At 45.7% G+C, this 15,236-nt stretch overlaps 1 protein-coding gene across 4 annotated transcripts in view; it reads left to right on the top strand.

Moving 5' to 3' along the window:
* Positions 1–15,236, top strand: part of LOC311102275 (BCAS3 microtubule associated cell migration factor-like) — a 246,679-nt gene that overhangs the window by 63,686 nt on the left and 167,757 nt on the right. For 3 of the 4 annotated variants that reach the window (XM_084143563.1, XM_084143562.1, XM_084143564.1), the window contains exon 15: positions 4,912–5,182. In XM_084143563.1, the coding sequence (XP_083999689.1) occupies positions 4,912–5,182 (271 nt within the window). Of the gene's footprint in view, positions 1–4,911; positions 5,183–12,102; positions 12,136–15,236 lie in introns of all 4 variants that reach the window. The other variant, XM_084143565.1, reaches the window with a different exon arrangement.

Below are 15,236 nucleotides of genomic sequence, written 5' to 3'. Positions count from 1 at the left end.
CAGACTCTCAATTGGATTGAGGTCTGGGCTTTGACTAGGCCATTCCAAGACATTTAAATGTTTCCCCTTAAACTACTCGAGTGTTGCTTTAGCAGTATGCTTAGGGTCATTGTCCTGCTGGAAGGTGAACCTCCCTCCCAGTCTCAAATCTCTGGAAGACTGAAACAGGTTTCCCTCAAGAATTTCCCTGTATTTAGCGCCATCCATCATTCCTTCATTTCTGACCAGTTTCCCAGTCCCTGCCGATGAAAAACATCCCCACAGCATGATGCTGCCACCACCATGCTTCACTGTGGGGATGGTGTTCTCGGGGTGATGAGAGGTGTTGGGTTTGCGCCAGACATAGCGTTTTCCTTGATGGCCAGAAAGCTCAATTTTAGTCTCATCTGACCAGAGTACCTTCTTCCATATGTTTGGGGAGTCTCCCACATGGCTTTTGGCGAACACCAAACATGTTTGCTTATTTTTTTCTTTAACCAATGGCTTTTTTCTGGCCACTCTTCCATAAAGCCCAGCTCTGTGGAGTGTATGGCTTAAAGTGGTCCTATAGACAGATACTCCAATCTCCGCTGTGGAGCTTTGCAGCTCCTTCAGGGTTATCTTTGGTCTCTTTGTTGCTTCTCTGATTAATGCTCTCCTTGCCTGGTCCGTGAGTTTTGGTGGGCGGCTCTCTCTTGGCAGGTTTGTTGTGGTGCCATATTCTTTCACATTTTTAAATAATGGATTTAATGGTGCTCCGTGGGATGTTCAAAGTTTCAGATATTTTTTTATAACCCAACCCTGATCTGTACTTCTCCACAACATTGTCCCTGACCTGTTTGCAGAGCTCCTTGGTCTTCATGGTGCCGCTTGCTTCGTGGTGCCCCTTGCTTAGAGGCATCGCAGACTCTGGGGCCTTTCAGAACAGGTGTATATATACTGAGATCATGTGACAGACCATGTGAAAGTTAGATTTCACACAGGTGGACTTTATTTAACTAATTATGTGACTTCTGAAGGTAATTGGTTGCACCAGATCTTATTTAGGGGCTTCATAGCAAAGGGGGTGAATGCATATGCACGCACCACTTTTCCGCACCATTTATTTTTTAGAATATTTTGAAATTCATTTCACTTCACCAATTTGGACTATTTTGTGTATGTCTATTACATGAAATCCAAATAAAAATCAATTTAAATTACAGGTTGTAATGCAACAAAATAGGAAAAACGCCAAGGGGGATGAATACTTTTGCAAGGCACTCCCGAGTGGCGCAGCGGTCTAAGGCACTGCATCTCAGTGCTTGAGGCGTCACTACAGACCCCCTGGTTCGATTCCAGGCTGTATCACAACTGGCCTTGATTGGGAGTCCCATAGGGCAGCGCACAATTGGCCCAGCGTCGTCCGGGTTTGGCCGGTGTAGGCCGTCATTGTAAATAAGAATTTGTTCTTAACTGACTTGCCTAGTTAAATAAAGGTTAAATAAAAAATAAAAAATATACACACCTAATATTCATCATACACTCACTGACACTTCTGAAATCATTTGATATAGGCCTACTTATCGCCTGTAAATAATCCACAATTTAGGAATTCAGCACTGAGGTGGTTTCTGAACAGGGCCACCCATAGCTGTTTACTGAGTGCGCTCTGGCCGTAGCATTTAAACCAAGCCTTTGATCTGCTGGAGTGTATGTTTGCCTGTGTTGTGTCTAAACACTGTCAGATAGACAACACTGGGCTTCATCAGACTGTACAGTGAAAGGAAGAGTAGTTGGATGGCTCTGATCAGACACAGTTCTGTAGCATGGCCTCACAGGTTCAAGTAGTACATGGGGGAAACGTGTGCTTGTGTGTGACCACTAAAGCTTAAATGTAATTTCCTCATTACATTGTTAGGAAGGGTAAAACACTATTAGGCTGGATGATGTGAGTTGAGTGTTTGTGTGTGTGCGTGTGAGGGGATAATAACCCAAACAGGGTGGGGTGTGACCCAGGGAGCTCTGTAATTGATGTGAAGGATGATTTAGAAATAAGCAAGGCCTCATTGCCTCTCACTTGACTGCAGCACCAGATTCCTCACAGCTGTGGAATCACAGCCTTCCAGCCAATCAATTCATCGCCGTCCAAAGCAAACACATTTTCAAAAGCTGAGACAATTTGTAAGACAAATAGGGCATGGCGAGTTTCAAACAACATTCACTATGGCTCATTCAATAAAAAAGGCTGCTGCATGTTTTCTTCTTGTCCCTAGCTAACAGCGCTCTCTCGCAATCTCACTCCCTCTCTGTCTTTCTCTCGGTCTCTCCCTCGCTGTCTCCCTCGCTGTCTCCCTCGCTGTGTCCCTCGCTGTCTCCCTTGCTGTCTCCCTTGCTGTCTCCCTCGCTGTGTCCCTCGCTGTCTCCCTCGCTGTCTCCCTCGCTGTCTCCCTCGCTGTCTCCCTCGCTGTCTCTCTCTGGTGAAAATCGAATATTGTGAGTTGTTAGGAGGAGGGACGACCCCCTTTGACATAAAACTTTCCTCCCCTCTTCCCCGGCTAATCACATTGTGAGGCTGTGCAGAGCCTCCTTTGAGGAATGACCACCATTAAAGCTCTCCCTCTGAAGTTGTGGCTCACGCTGCTATTGCCGCTTTATGTCAGATGAGGCCTTGCTTATGGAGCACACACACTCAGTCACTCGCACGCATGCATGTACACACACACACACACAGCCTCAGTGGCTTGTAAGGAGATTTATCGGACCCAAGTCAAGGGACGCAGCATCCTGTATTCTCCCTCTACAGCATGCAGGCCTGTTATATAGAATAACAGTTTATGCAGCACTTCTGTCAATCCAAGTTGTAGGTTTAGTCCCCCGAGGTAAAAGTTACCCTAGTGTGTTCTCTCCTATCGGGCCAACACAGGTGCTCAGTGGAGTTTGGAGGCTAAACTATTTAATATGTAGGTCTATTGGTTTGTAGGATACTTGTATTTCTGTTGGTATTTTTGACCCATTTAGTCTGTTTATATGGATATTTCTTCTCTTATTAATGTACTCTCAATTGTTTGGCTTAGCAGCCGTTCCGGGACAAAAATTGTATTTTTAGTTGGCAACTTGCGATGTTCTATTTGCTTTGGCAGAACTAATATTTATCTGTGGAGCGCTTGAACCCTAGCTGCCTGTCCCACTAGTGTCATGTTTGGACCAGAGCACTGATCTAGGCTTTGCTTCGACCTTGTGCACACACACACACACACACACTTACACACCCACGCAAACTCCTCCACGGACACACACACACACACACATGATTGTAATGGGCTGGTTAATGTGTGACTTATAACGGCAGGTCCTGCTGCCTGGCGGTGTGTTACTAGCTTTGATCCTGCTGTTGTAAACACTGTAGAGACTACAGCAGAGAGAGAGAGAGCAGGCTGTAGGGCACAGAGGTTATCTCCTACACAGCATACAAGGCCGGAAGTGCAAATGGTGCTGTAGCAAGGTGGGTGGACACAGCTCTTATCTGGCTGGACTGACTGGGCTGGGCTCGCTCCGACTCACCAAACACGCTCCAAACACACACACACACTCCCAACACTGACCCAGAGTCAGCCCAGGTAAACAGGCATGGCTCTGATAGCGATAGGAGGGTTTCTCAGTAATAGGGCCCTAGGTGGTTTGAAACCAGTTTAAACTGGAGTGCACTCAGTGACCAGGCAGGTCAGGGTGTTTTGTCTTGGTCGGTTTTCTTCTTGTTCTGGGTGTCTGTTTGTTGTGTTTTTAGCTTTCAGTTGTTTTTTGCACCCTTTTCTACCTCTTTTTTGGTCTGTTTTTCCTTATACCTTTTCTTTCGACTTCTACTCTCTCTCTCTCTCTCTCTCTCTCTCTCTCTCTCTCTCTCTCTCTCTCTCTCTCTCTCTCTCTCTCTCTCTCTCTCTCTCTCTCTCTCTCTCTCTCTCTCTCTCTCTCTCTCTCTCAGGAATCCTGTCATTCCATTGTAGTTTCTGCTAAGTGACAGTATCTCTAATCTAACTTATCAGTGTTACTGATAGAGACCGAGACACTTTGAACACTTCTATGTCTGTCTGTGTGTGACATCGTCTCTACTGTGTCTCCTCTATACCACAACATGTCTGCTCATCTCACCCATACACACACTTCTGTTCTAAATGTTCTGGGTCAGATCACAGTCTGATTAAGTGAGAGACTTCACCCAACTTCTGCTATTGTTGGATAGGTTGTATCCTACAAAATATGGGGAGAGGACAATGTTATCATGATCAAGAATGTACCCCTTCCCCATATTGGCTTTAATCACGGCTAGGCAGAGCTCAGGTGAAACTACCCCTCCCATCCTTATCTGTGTATAGAAACTGGTATGTGTCTGGTATGTGAAGGATGCCCCATTAACTGTAAATGCTGAGGACAATTACCCAGCCAACCTGTGCCATGGTCACAGATGAAACACACAGACACAGCTAGACAGATCTCACAGCGGAAGAGATAAACCCTCTCTTTTTCTGATGATGAATACTGTTGACTCTCTTTTACACTTTCTGTCTGTCCGTCTCTCTCTGTGTCTCTCTCTGTAGCATGTCTGACATGGTTGTGTAGATGCTATCTGTTGGAGTTTGCTCTGAGCTGACTGTGTGTGTGGCTCTAGAGGCCACAGACTGAGCGAAAGACCTTCATTGTCTTCTGCAGACAGACTGTTGGGCTGTCTTTACCAAATACTTAAAAATAAATTTCCACCAAACCCTCAACAACTCTCCAGATACCTCCTTTCAACTGGTCATCTTATATTCTCTATTCAGTGAGAACGTTAAGAACATTGGTTTGATTTTGCTGTAAGGTCAACTACTTATACATTGTGTTACTGTCAGCGTATGACAAGCTGATCAGCTTTCTCTCTCTGTCTCTCTGTCTCTCCCTCTGTGTCCCCTTCCCCAGGTCCAGGACATCTGTTTCAGCCAGGACAGTCGCTGGGTGGTGATCAGCACGCTGCGTGGCACCTCCCACGTCTTTCCCATTAACCCCTACGGTGGCGCGCCCTGCGCCCGCACACACATGTCCCCCCGCGTGGTCAACCGCATGTCCCGCTTCCAGAAGAGTGCAGGGCTGGAGGAGATAGAGAATGAACTGAACAGCAAGCAGGCTGGAGGAGGGAGGTGCAGCCCCATCCCCGGGCTCTCCAGCAGCCCCTCGGGGTCCCCACTACACGGTAAGGATAGAGGACACACACTCGTGCACACACACACGCACACGCACCCTGCACAGTGCAACATCTCACTCATCCTCTTACTATTGTGCAGTACATAAAACCCCACAATACGCAACATGTGTTGTGACATGGCTATAGCTGATATGGTGGCTGTGGCAGCACACACAGGTCTTCAGACAGAGGCTCCTGTTCCAGTAAGTGACAACAACCGCTGACCAGCTGTCACCTGAGTAGACCTTGTTCTGCTGGGGTCTATGACCTGTCTGTTACAGCCTTGGTCCTGTTGGTCAAACACCCCTAGAGCCGCCTGGCCTGGCTGGCACACACACTATACACACTATCACCACCGCGTGGGCACACACAACCACTCATACGCAAACAGACACCTGTTGACATATACTCATCAGCAAGTTCAGAGAGAAATCACAGTTCAGGGTCGAGGCTGTTTGCAGATCTTCTCAGTTTGCCCTCCCTCCCTCCCTCTCACTGTCAGGGCCTCAGTCATCCATCTCTCCCCTCTCTCCCACTCTCTGCAGCCGTGGCGCCCTGACTTCCCCTCTCCCTTCCTAGCCTGTTGTCAGCCCCAGACCCCCCCCACCCTCTGGTCCTCTAGTTCTCACCCACTACTCTGTTTGTGTGGCCTCTCTCCCCCAGGCTCTGTATTAATGACCACTGTCAGATCACTTCCCCAACAATTAAAACAATGTTAGAAGGACGTTCAAGCCAGGCCTGAGTGACGTCAAGCCCAGGGAATGTACTGCCACCGCAGCTTGTCTCGTGCTGGATCTAGAGAGAAAAAGTGGAGAGAAGGAGATGGAAAGGGAGGGAGGAGAAAGAGGAGGGACAGAGGAAGTGAAAGAGGGAAAAATAAAGAATGAAAGAGAAGGAGAAAAAAAATATGGAGGGAGCGAGAAAGAGTTCAGCTTTTGTAGCGGCAGTGAAAGGAGGGAGAGGGGAGCAAGAGACTCATAAATCACACTCAATTTTCAAAGGAGGGCATTAGAGCCACCTGTCAACAATTAGTCTCTTCACTGATACGTGTGTGTGTGTGTGTGTGTGTGCGTGCGAGCGAGCGAACAGGCCCCCAGGGATGGCAGACGGCTATATAAATGTTACAGCGTAAAGAAAGACTAAAATACTACTGTCTGAGGCAGTAGGTTTTAGGTTTTCAGGACTTTGATATTTACAACATATCTGTTCCTTTTTATGGACCTTGGGAGGCTGTGATAAAGTTAGACAGGAATCTGGGGGCTGGGTTTTGGAGATGTCGTTCTCTGCGTGGTGTTGGAGATGGTGTGTGAGTTTGTGGGGGAGAGTCTCAACCCTCAAGTACGACACACAGTGGCGATTCTAACATGTATGGGGCAAACTCCCCCAATTTTTTTGTTGTTGATGCATGCCAGAAAAGCCACTACACAACACTAAACAATACATTAATTGCACTATAACGGTGACAAACGGTGCCCACAAACTGTTACAGCCTACATAAAGCTGTCCCAACAGCAAAACTTTATTTTCAGCGCCATGGAGTGAATCCTTACCACCGCTTAACCTGGCTATCAGCGGAGCCTTGTCTTGCAGCGAAACAGTTAATTCAGCCTCATTTACTTCCTTTTTAAAAAACATAGCTGATATGGCCGACTTGCTTAAACAAATGTGGTTTCTACTGACAATTGAGATGTACAAACTATGGCATAAGGGAACGACGAGCGGATAAGAGGCAGTCTGTAATTTCGATTAAGACATTAATGAGCGAGCTAGGACTGACGTAGTCAATATAACTATTTGTTCAGCACTTTTGAAATGTACAGCGACAGAATTCAGAACATGGGCCGTTCTTACAGTGTTCTCCCTGTACACCAAGTCAGAACCGTAGGATAAATAAAGGGGGCATATAAGCAGACAATGAAAGCTCTAACAATATTTGATGATTACACTTCTCTAAAACAGGCTATAGGCTATATGTGCACCACCAAGTCAAAACAGTAGGCTCATAAAGGGACCAAATTATTAGGGTGAGGCACATGGGCTACTAACAGCTTACTACACAACATACACGTAGTATTACTTTCTCAGCTACAGTGTACATATCTCCCTGGCATATTACATCATTTATGCAGCAGCATACAATACATTTTTGGACTCACCTTGTTGTGCTGTGCTCACTTGAACATTTTATATATAATTTCTCTTCATATGACAAGGATTGAAAAGGATTTGCCAGTAGATTGTCGACTTGATTCATGATGATTAATGATGACTGCTTGTCTAGCTTGCTAGCTAAGATTTTGAAAGTATGATGTTGACATGATCAGTCCAATCAAAGCCACGGTAGATATAACGTGATTTGACGTCACTTTATCTGAGGCCAATGACCTTGAGCCTTCTTGGATGGGCAATTCTAATGTAACTCTATGGCAGCACCCAAGGGGCTTGAATTTTCTAACTCTCCCCGTAGATTTTGTGGTGACGTAGTGTCCCCATGAGTGACAGAACACTGAGCCAATCACGGCGCAACTAGAGAACATTACCAACCCCTACGCTCCGTATTTTCCGCTGGCTGCCCCATCACCAAAGAAAACACTGAGCTAGGCTGAAACACCGGCATTATGCGGCTTTATTAACTTCAGTTAATGTTTTCATAGGCTAGACAGGCAACCCAATTCTGATCTTTTTTTCACTAATTGGTCTTTTGACCAATCAGATCACGTCTGAAAAATATCTGATGTGAAAAGATCTGATGTGATTGGTCAAAAGACCAATTATTGGAAAAAATATCAGAATTGGACTGCCTGTGTACACACAGCCATAGAGGAGAAAAATTGTGTGTCCAGTAGGACGTTGTTCAACACGTCTTCTTTAGGTAAATTGTTGACAGGTTTCTCACCCTGAGAACTGACTATTCTCTAGGTGTTAATGTATCCCATGTGGACAGACGCTGGTTTGTGTTACAGAAGAACAACACCTCCAGTACAACAGTTGTGAATGGCTGTAAGGGATCGTTGTTTAACCTTAGTGGGTCTCTGTCTGTAGTGTAGTAAAGCAGGGCTGAGATTTTCCAACATGTATCCATTGCAACGTTTTGATCTGACCAGACCCGACTCCATGAACAAGTGAAGTGCTTTTTTCGACTTCAAATACTTTTTCTATTGTCTGCATCCATCATTCGTACTGTAGACTCTAGACTCAGTGGTCACCAACCGGTTGATTGCGATCGACTGGTGGTACTCCAAGGCATTCCTAGTTGATCACCAAACATTTCTGTAAAAAAGAACGATAAAGCCTTGCTTTCCTATTTTTTAAATTAGTTTCATCTATGATATAATGGCGGTCCACAAACAAACGTTTAAGGTGCATGCCGCCACCTACTGTACTGGAGTGTGTGGTCGATCACGGTTTACAACATTATTCGTTTCGCACTGTTGGCGGTAGGTGAACTTGATTCAGCAGCCCTAGCGCTGTGAAGGCAAAGTGTTCCCATTTTGAACCATTTCATGTGTCTGAAGGTAGAATTCCGCCTACCCGACAGACCTATAGGCCTACCGCTGGCCAATCACATAGCTCAGTTCACCGCGTCTGCACAGTGTCCTTGAGCCATAGACTGTAAAAATTAATATTGAACGCTCAGCAAAGTTGATACGGTGAGATTTCAGACATTTTAAAATCATGACTGGAGAGATACTCAACGAATAGAGCAAAGAGCTGCTCTTTTAATGAGTAAGTTAATGTCTAAGTTGTTATTCAGCACTGTCAACACTTCGTTCAACACTTTTATGAGCATTAAAATGAGTTTTCTCCCTACTTTCACTCACGCTACAAACAGCATTGCAGCTGCAATGAATGAGTACAGTGCATTTGGAAAGTATTCAGACCCCTTCCCTTTTTCCACATTTTGTTACGTAACAGCCGTGTTCTAAAATTGTTTTTTTATGTTTTTATCCTCATCAATCTACACACAATACCCCATAATGACAGTGAAAACAGGTTTTTAGAAATTTTAGCAAATGTATTAAAAATAAAAAACAGAAATACATAATTTACATAAGTATTCAGACCCTTTGCTATGACACATTGAGCTCAGGTGCATCCTGTTTCCATTGATCATCCTTGAGATGTTTTTACAACTTGATTGGAGTCCACCTGTGGTAAATTCAATTGGTTGGACATGATTTGGAAAGGCACACACCTGTCTATATAAGGTCCCACAGTTGACAGTGCATGTAAGAGCAAAAACCAAGCCATGAGGTCGAAGGAATTGTCCGTAGAGCTCCGAGACAGGATTGTGTTGAGGCATAGATCTGGGGAAGGGTACCAAAAAATGTCTGCAGCATTGAAAGTCCCCAAGAACACAGTGGCCTCCATCATTCTTAAATGGAAGAAGTTTGGAACCACCAAGACACTTCCTAGAGCTGATCGCCCGGCCAAACTGAGCAATCAGGGGAGAAGGGCCTTGGTCAGGGAGATGACCAAGAACCCGATGGTCACTCTGACAGAGCTCCAGAGTTCCTCTGTGGAGATCGGAGAACCTTCCCGAAGGACAACCATCTCTGCAGCACTCCACCAATCAGGCCTTTATGGTGGAGTGGCCAGTCCTCAGTAAAAGGCACATGATAGCCCGCTTGGAGTTTGCCAAAAGGCACCTAAAGGACTCTCAGACCATGTGAAACAAGATTCTCTGGTCTGATGAAACCAAGATTGAACTCTTTGGCCTGAATGCCAAGCGTCACATCTGGAGGAAACCTGGCACCATCCCTACGGTGAAGCATGGTGGTGGCAGCATCATGCTGTCAGGATGATTTACAGCAGCAGGGACTGGGAGACTAGTCTGGATCGACGGAAAGCTAAATGGAGCAAAGTACAAAGAAAATCCTTGATGGAAACCTGCTCCAGAGCGCTCAGGACCTCAGACTGGGGCAAAGGTTCACCTTCCAACAGGACAATGACCCTAAGCACACAGCCAGGACAATGCAGGAGTGGCTTCGGGACAAGTCTCTGAATGTCCTTGAGTGGCCCAGCCAGAGCCCGGACTTGAACCTGATCTAACAACCCTGGAGAATTGGTGCACGAGGCAGAAATAATGCAGTGCGACATGAGTTTCGCCATCAGCTGGAAGACTGTGTCCCCTTTTCTTAGCAGAGGGAGGGAGAGCAGAGGGACGTTGAGTCGGGTGAGAGGCAGCCTCACCGCTGCTCCCTCCCCTCAGACTGACCATCAGATGCAGGCCATCAAAGTGAATTATTATGCTCACTCAGCTGTGCCTCACAAGTAATACAACAAATGATCTATTACCACTGTGATCATATACCTACATTTTTAAAAATATAATTTCAAAATGGTCTGAGAAGAACAACATTGGCAGGGCAATTCAAGCATAGCCAATATGCAGTGATAATGTATTGGGCCTATAGCTTACTGCACAAACTTCATTGCTACAGAACTGTTTTTAATTGGTTAATGTTGCATAGGCTTACATTTAATGTTGGAAAAAAAATCTGAGCGGTAGATCTTTGCTTGAATTATGACTCAGAAAGTAATCTTGATTGTTTAACTGTTTTCACATCTGTCTGAAGTTTGTGTTGCATGAGTTTCAGAATGAGTTGGCAGCATCCTGTTGTGTTGCTTTGCAGTGCTGATCTCGTGTCATTTTAGTCTGTTTTTGAGTGATGAGGCTAGATGATTTGTCATGTTTGCGCGGACCCAAAGAAACACCCCCAAAAAGTTGATCACAATTTGCTTTGTTTGTCTTCTGTCTGTTTTGTGAACAGGCTGTTTCTCGGGCTTGAATCTGGGCGTCAGAAACAGGGATGATGGATCAGTCAGATTAGCCACAACAGCTGCCCTCTGATTGTCCCCTCTGACAACACATTGCTTTTGGGGAAGGAACTAGGAAAATAACACATCCTTCAGAGCTGCCAGGCCGCTTTAAAAATAGAAAGCTACAATTGGGCTTTTTTTTCTCTTTCTGTTTAAATATGGAATCCTGCTATTTATTCTCCTCAAGTCCTGTTTTAACCCTTGACCTTTACCAATGGATCCTCAAAGGAATGGATGACCTGATGTCTCTAATTATTTAATTTAATTGAGACAATGTATTCAATTTAGAGCCGTGCATGGGCATGAATTTTAAGCATGAGACCTACCCATGCCCGCAACGTTCATACCCTACCCTACCCAGGCCCGATTTGCTTCTGCCAAATCTAAGGCCCTGCCCGAAATCCAAAAACTCAAGGGACATTATTATTTTCTGTAAAATAATCTCTCCTGTATTTGATGAGGTTGAAGCACTTCTGACACCATGTTATGATCTTAGTAAGATATGATTGTACTGCGCAGCAGAGCACGAGCAAATGGCTCAGCTTCAAAATGTTAGTGATCAATTTAATGATACCTGAGCCCTGCCCGTACCCTAGTTATTGATGAAAAAGCAGGCCCTAACCCAATGTATAATGTTGGGGCCCGTCGGGCTCGGGTCGGGTAGCTGAGCTCTAATTCAATTGATCCAATGTCCATAATAATATCCATGTAACAATATGAATGACTTTGACAATCATTTTAGTCAATCATATAGCATAGCTTTTGATGTAGTTTCTAAAGTAGATTACACAACCTGAACCTGCAAGAGTGCTCTGTTGGTCAACTGCTTAGACATCATAGATATTGTACATATTTGATTGTTGATATGGTAATTGATGTTTCATGTACTGTAAACCAAAGTGTTTGTTTAAAACTGTTGTGTGTATGGTTTTAGTTGTCTGTGGTCGTTGAGTCTGGCTGATTTGGGGTCAGTGTCTGACTGTAGACAAGACTGGGCTGGCTCTGCTGTGCTTCTGTCACTGTCTGACACAGTTCAGTCCAAACACTCCTGTGGTTGAAAGAGACAAGTTCTGCTGTACTGACTCCACTGTTATTCCGTTCAACAGGAGCAAAATGCAGAAAGAAAAGAGAAAATAGAGGTCAGTGAAGTGTCCAAGCCTGGTCCGCCGTGTGTCCACTCACGTCCGTGTGTGTATGTGTTTGTGCATGCGCCCGTATGTGTTTGCAGCTGGGGTCAAACAGTCCAAGTCAAACAATGAAACATCAACACATGTCTGTTAGTGAGGGTGCTGATTTCTCCTGGTGGCCTGTATAGAAGGCTTGGTGGTTCATTGTGGATCCAACAGTCATCCAGCCATCTGGTTTCTGGCCCACGTTCAGAGGCTGCAGCGCAGGGCAAAACAAGGTGCAAGGGGAAACTGTTAATTCACTGTTGATAAAGTGATACTTCCTCTGTGCCATTACAAGCTAACACCAAGCTTGTTTGGGTTTTCAGGGTCCTTCTCAACGTCCTTTTCTGTCAGTCATCGTCCTCCAGCCAAAACAAAGTCGGTGTGTAATGGACCCTGATCAAAAGTAGTGCACTATAAAGGGAATATGGTGCCATTTTGGATGCAGGCATTACCTCGGAGTGGTTGGTAACTAACTAACGTCACGCTAGCGAGGCGTGACACGTTTACGACTTGACCCTCTGACCCAGGGCTTGTCCGAGAGGTTCTATAATTAGAGCTTTTTAAACGCTCACTTTGAAGTGCAGGACACACTGATTTTGTCACCGTTCGTAAAACATGAAGCTTGATGCTGTTTGCTTGCTGTGTGCTCCCCAGTGGCCTATATGACCTCTAACACACACTCACATAGGAAGGCAGGCACACACACTGGAAATGAGTATCAGTAACCTCAGCATAGTGACATTTTAAATGTTGTAAAGTGATAGATGAAGGAAGATGTGGTTTACACCGTAAGTGATGGAGGTCATACAGTTGCTTCTAGCATCTGCACATTTCTCTTGTTCCTATTGACAGATGAGTCTGTCCCTTACTGGAAAGCAAAGGCAGTGTAGTTAGTCTTCACCTACATTTTAAACCTCTCCCTGACCCAGTCTGTAATACCTACATGTTACAAGCAGACCACCATAATCCATATGCCTATGAACACCAAAGTAACCTGTCTAAATGACTATTGTCCCGTACCACTTACATCTATAGACATGAAATGCATTGAAATGCTGGTCATGGCTCACATCACCATCATCCCAGACACCCTGGACCCACTCCAATTCGCATAACGCCCCAACAGATCCATAGATGACGCAATCTCTATTGCACTTCACACTGCTCTTTCCCACATGGACAAAAGGAACACCTACGTGAGAATGCTGTTCATTGACTACAGCTCAGCATTCAACACCATAGTGCACTCGATGCTCATCGCTAAGCTAAGGACCCTGGGACTGAACACCTCCCTCTGTAACTGGATCCTGGACTTCCTGACAGGCCGCCTCCAGTTGGTGAGGGTAGGCAACACATCCGCCACGCTGACCCTCAACACGGGGGCCCCTCAGGGGTGCGTGCTTAGTCCCCTCCTGTACTCCCTGTTCACCCACAACTGCGTTGCCATGCAAGACTCCAACACCATCATTAAATTTGCCGACGACATGACGGTAGTAGGCCTGATCACCGACGACGATGAGACAGTCTATAGGGAGGATATCAAAGACCTGGTAGTGTGGTGCCGGGACAACAACCTCTCCATAAACGTCAGTAAGACAAAGGAGCAGATCGTGAACTACAGGAAACAAAGGGCTGAGCACGTCCCCATTCACATCGACGGGCTGTAGTGGAGCAGGTCGAGAGCTTCAAGTTCCTCGGTGTCCACATCACTAAGGATCTATCATGGTCCATACACACCAACACAGTCGTGAAGAGGGCACGTCAACACCTCTTCCCCCTCAGGAGGCTAAACAGGATTTGGCAGGGGCCCTCAGATCCTCAAAAAGTTCTACAGCTGCACCATCGAGAGCATCTTGACTGGCTGCATCACCGCTTGGTATTGCAACTGCTTGGCATCGGACCGCAAGGTGCTACAGAGGGTAATGCGTACAGCCCAGTACATCACTGCGGCCAAGCTCCCTGCCATCTAGGACCTCTATACCAGGCGGTGTCAGAGGAAGACCCAAAAATTTTCAGACTCCAGCCACCCAAGCCAGAGACTGTTATCTCTGCTGCCGCACGGCAAGCGGTACCAATGCACCAAGTCTGGATCAACAGGACCCTGAACAGCTTTTACCCCCAAGCCATAAGACTTCTAAACAAGACCGCTAAATAGCTAATCTAATGGCTACCCGGACTACCTGCATTGACCCTTCTTTGCACTAACTCTCTTGCACTGACTCCACCCACACACTCAAACATACTTACACTGACACCCCAACACACACACCCACACATAACATGCACATACATGCATACTGACCACACACACACACACACACACACACACACACACACACACACACACACACACACACACACACACACACACACACACACACACACACACACACACACACACACACACACACTGTCTTATCTATCCTGTTGCCTAGTCACTTTACCCCTACCTATTTGTACAGTACATACAGTGAGGGGGAAAAAGTATTTGATCCCCTGCTGATTTTGTACGTTTTCCCACTGACAAAGACATGATCAGTCTATAATTTTAATGGTAGGTTTATTTGAACAGTGAGAGACAGAATAACAACAAAAAAATCCAGAAAAACGCATGTCAAAAATGTTATAAATTGATTTGCATTTTAATGAGGGAAATAAGTATTTGACCCCTCTGCAAAACATGACTTAGTACTTGGTGGCAAAACCCTTGTTGGCAATCACAGAGGTCAGACGTTTCTTGTAGTTGGCCTCCAGGTTTGCACACATCTCAGGAGGGATTTTGTTCCACTCCTCTTTGCAGATCTTCTCCAAGTCATTAAGGTTTCGAGGCTGACGTTTGGCAACTCGAACCTTCAGCTCCCTCCACAGATTTTCTATGGGATTAAGGTCTGGAGACTGGCTAGGCCACTCCAGGACCTTAATGTGCTTCTTCTTGAGCCACTCCTTTGTTGCCTTGGCCGTGTGTTTTGGGTCATTGTCATGCTGGAATACCCATCCACGACCCATTTTCAATGCCCTGGCTGAGGGAAGGAGGTTCTCACCCAAGATTTGACGGTACATGGCCCCGT

Source organism: Coregonus lavaretus (assembly GCF_964263955.1).
Source record: "Coregonus lavaretus genome assembly, chromosome: 26".
NCBI lineage: Eukaryota > Metazoa > Chordata > Actinopteri > Salmoniformes > Salmonidae > Coregonus > Coregonus lavaretus.
Note: the sequence above shows the minus strand (reverse complement) of the source record. Positions and strands in the feature narration are given on the sequence as shown.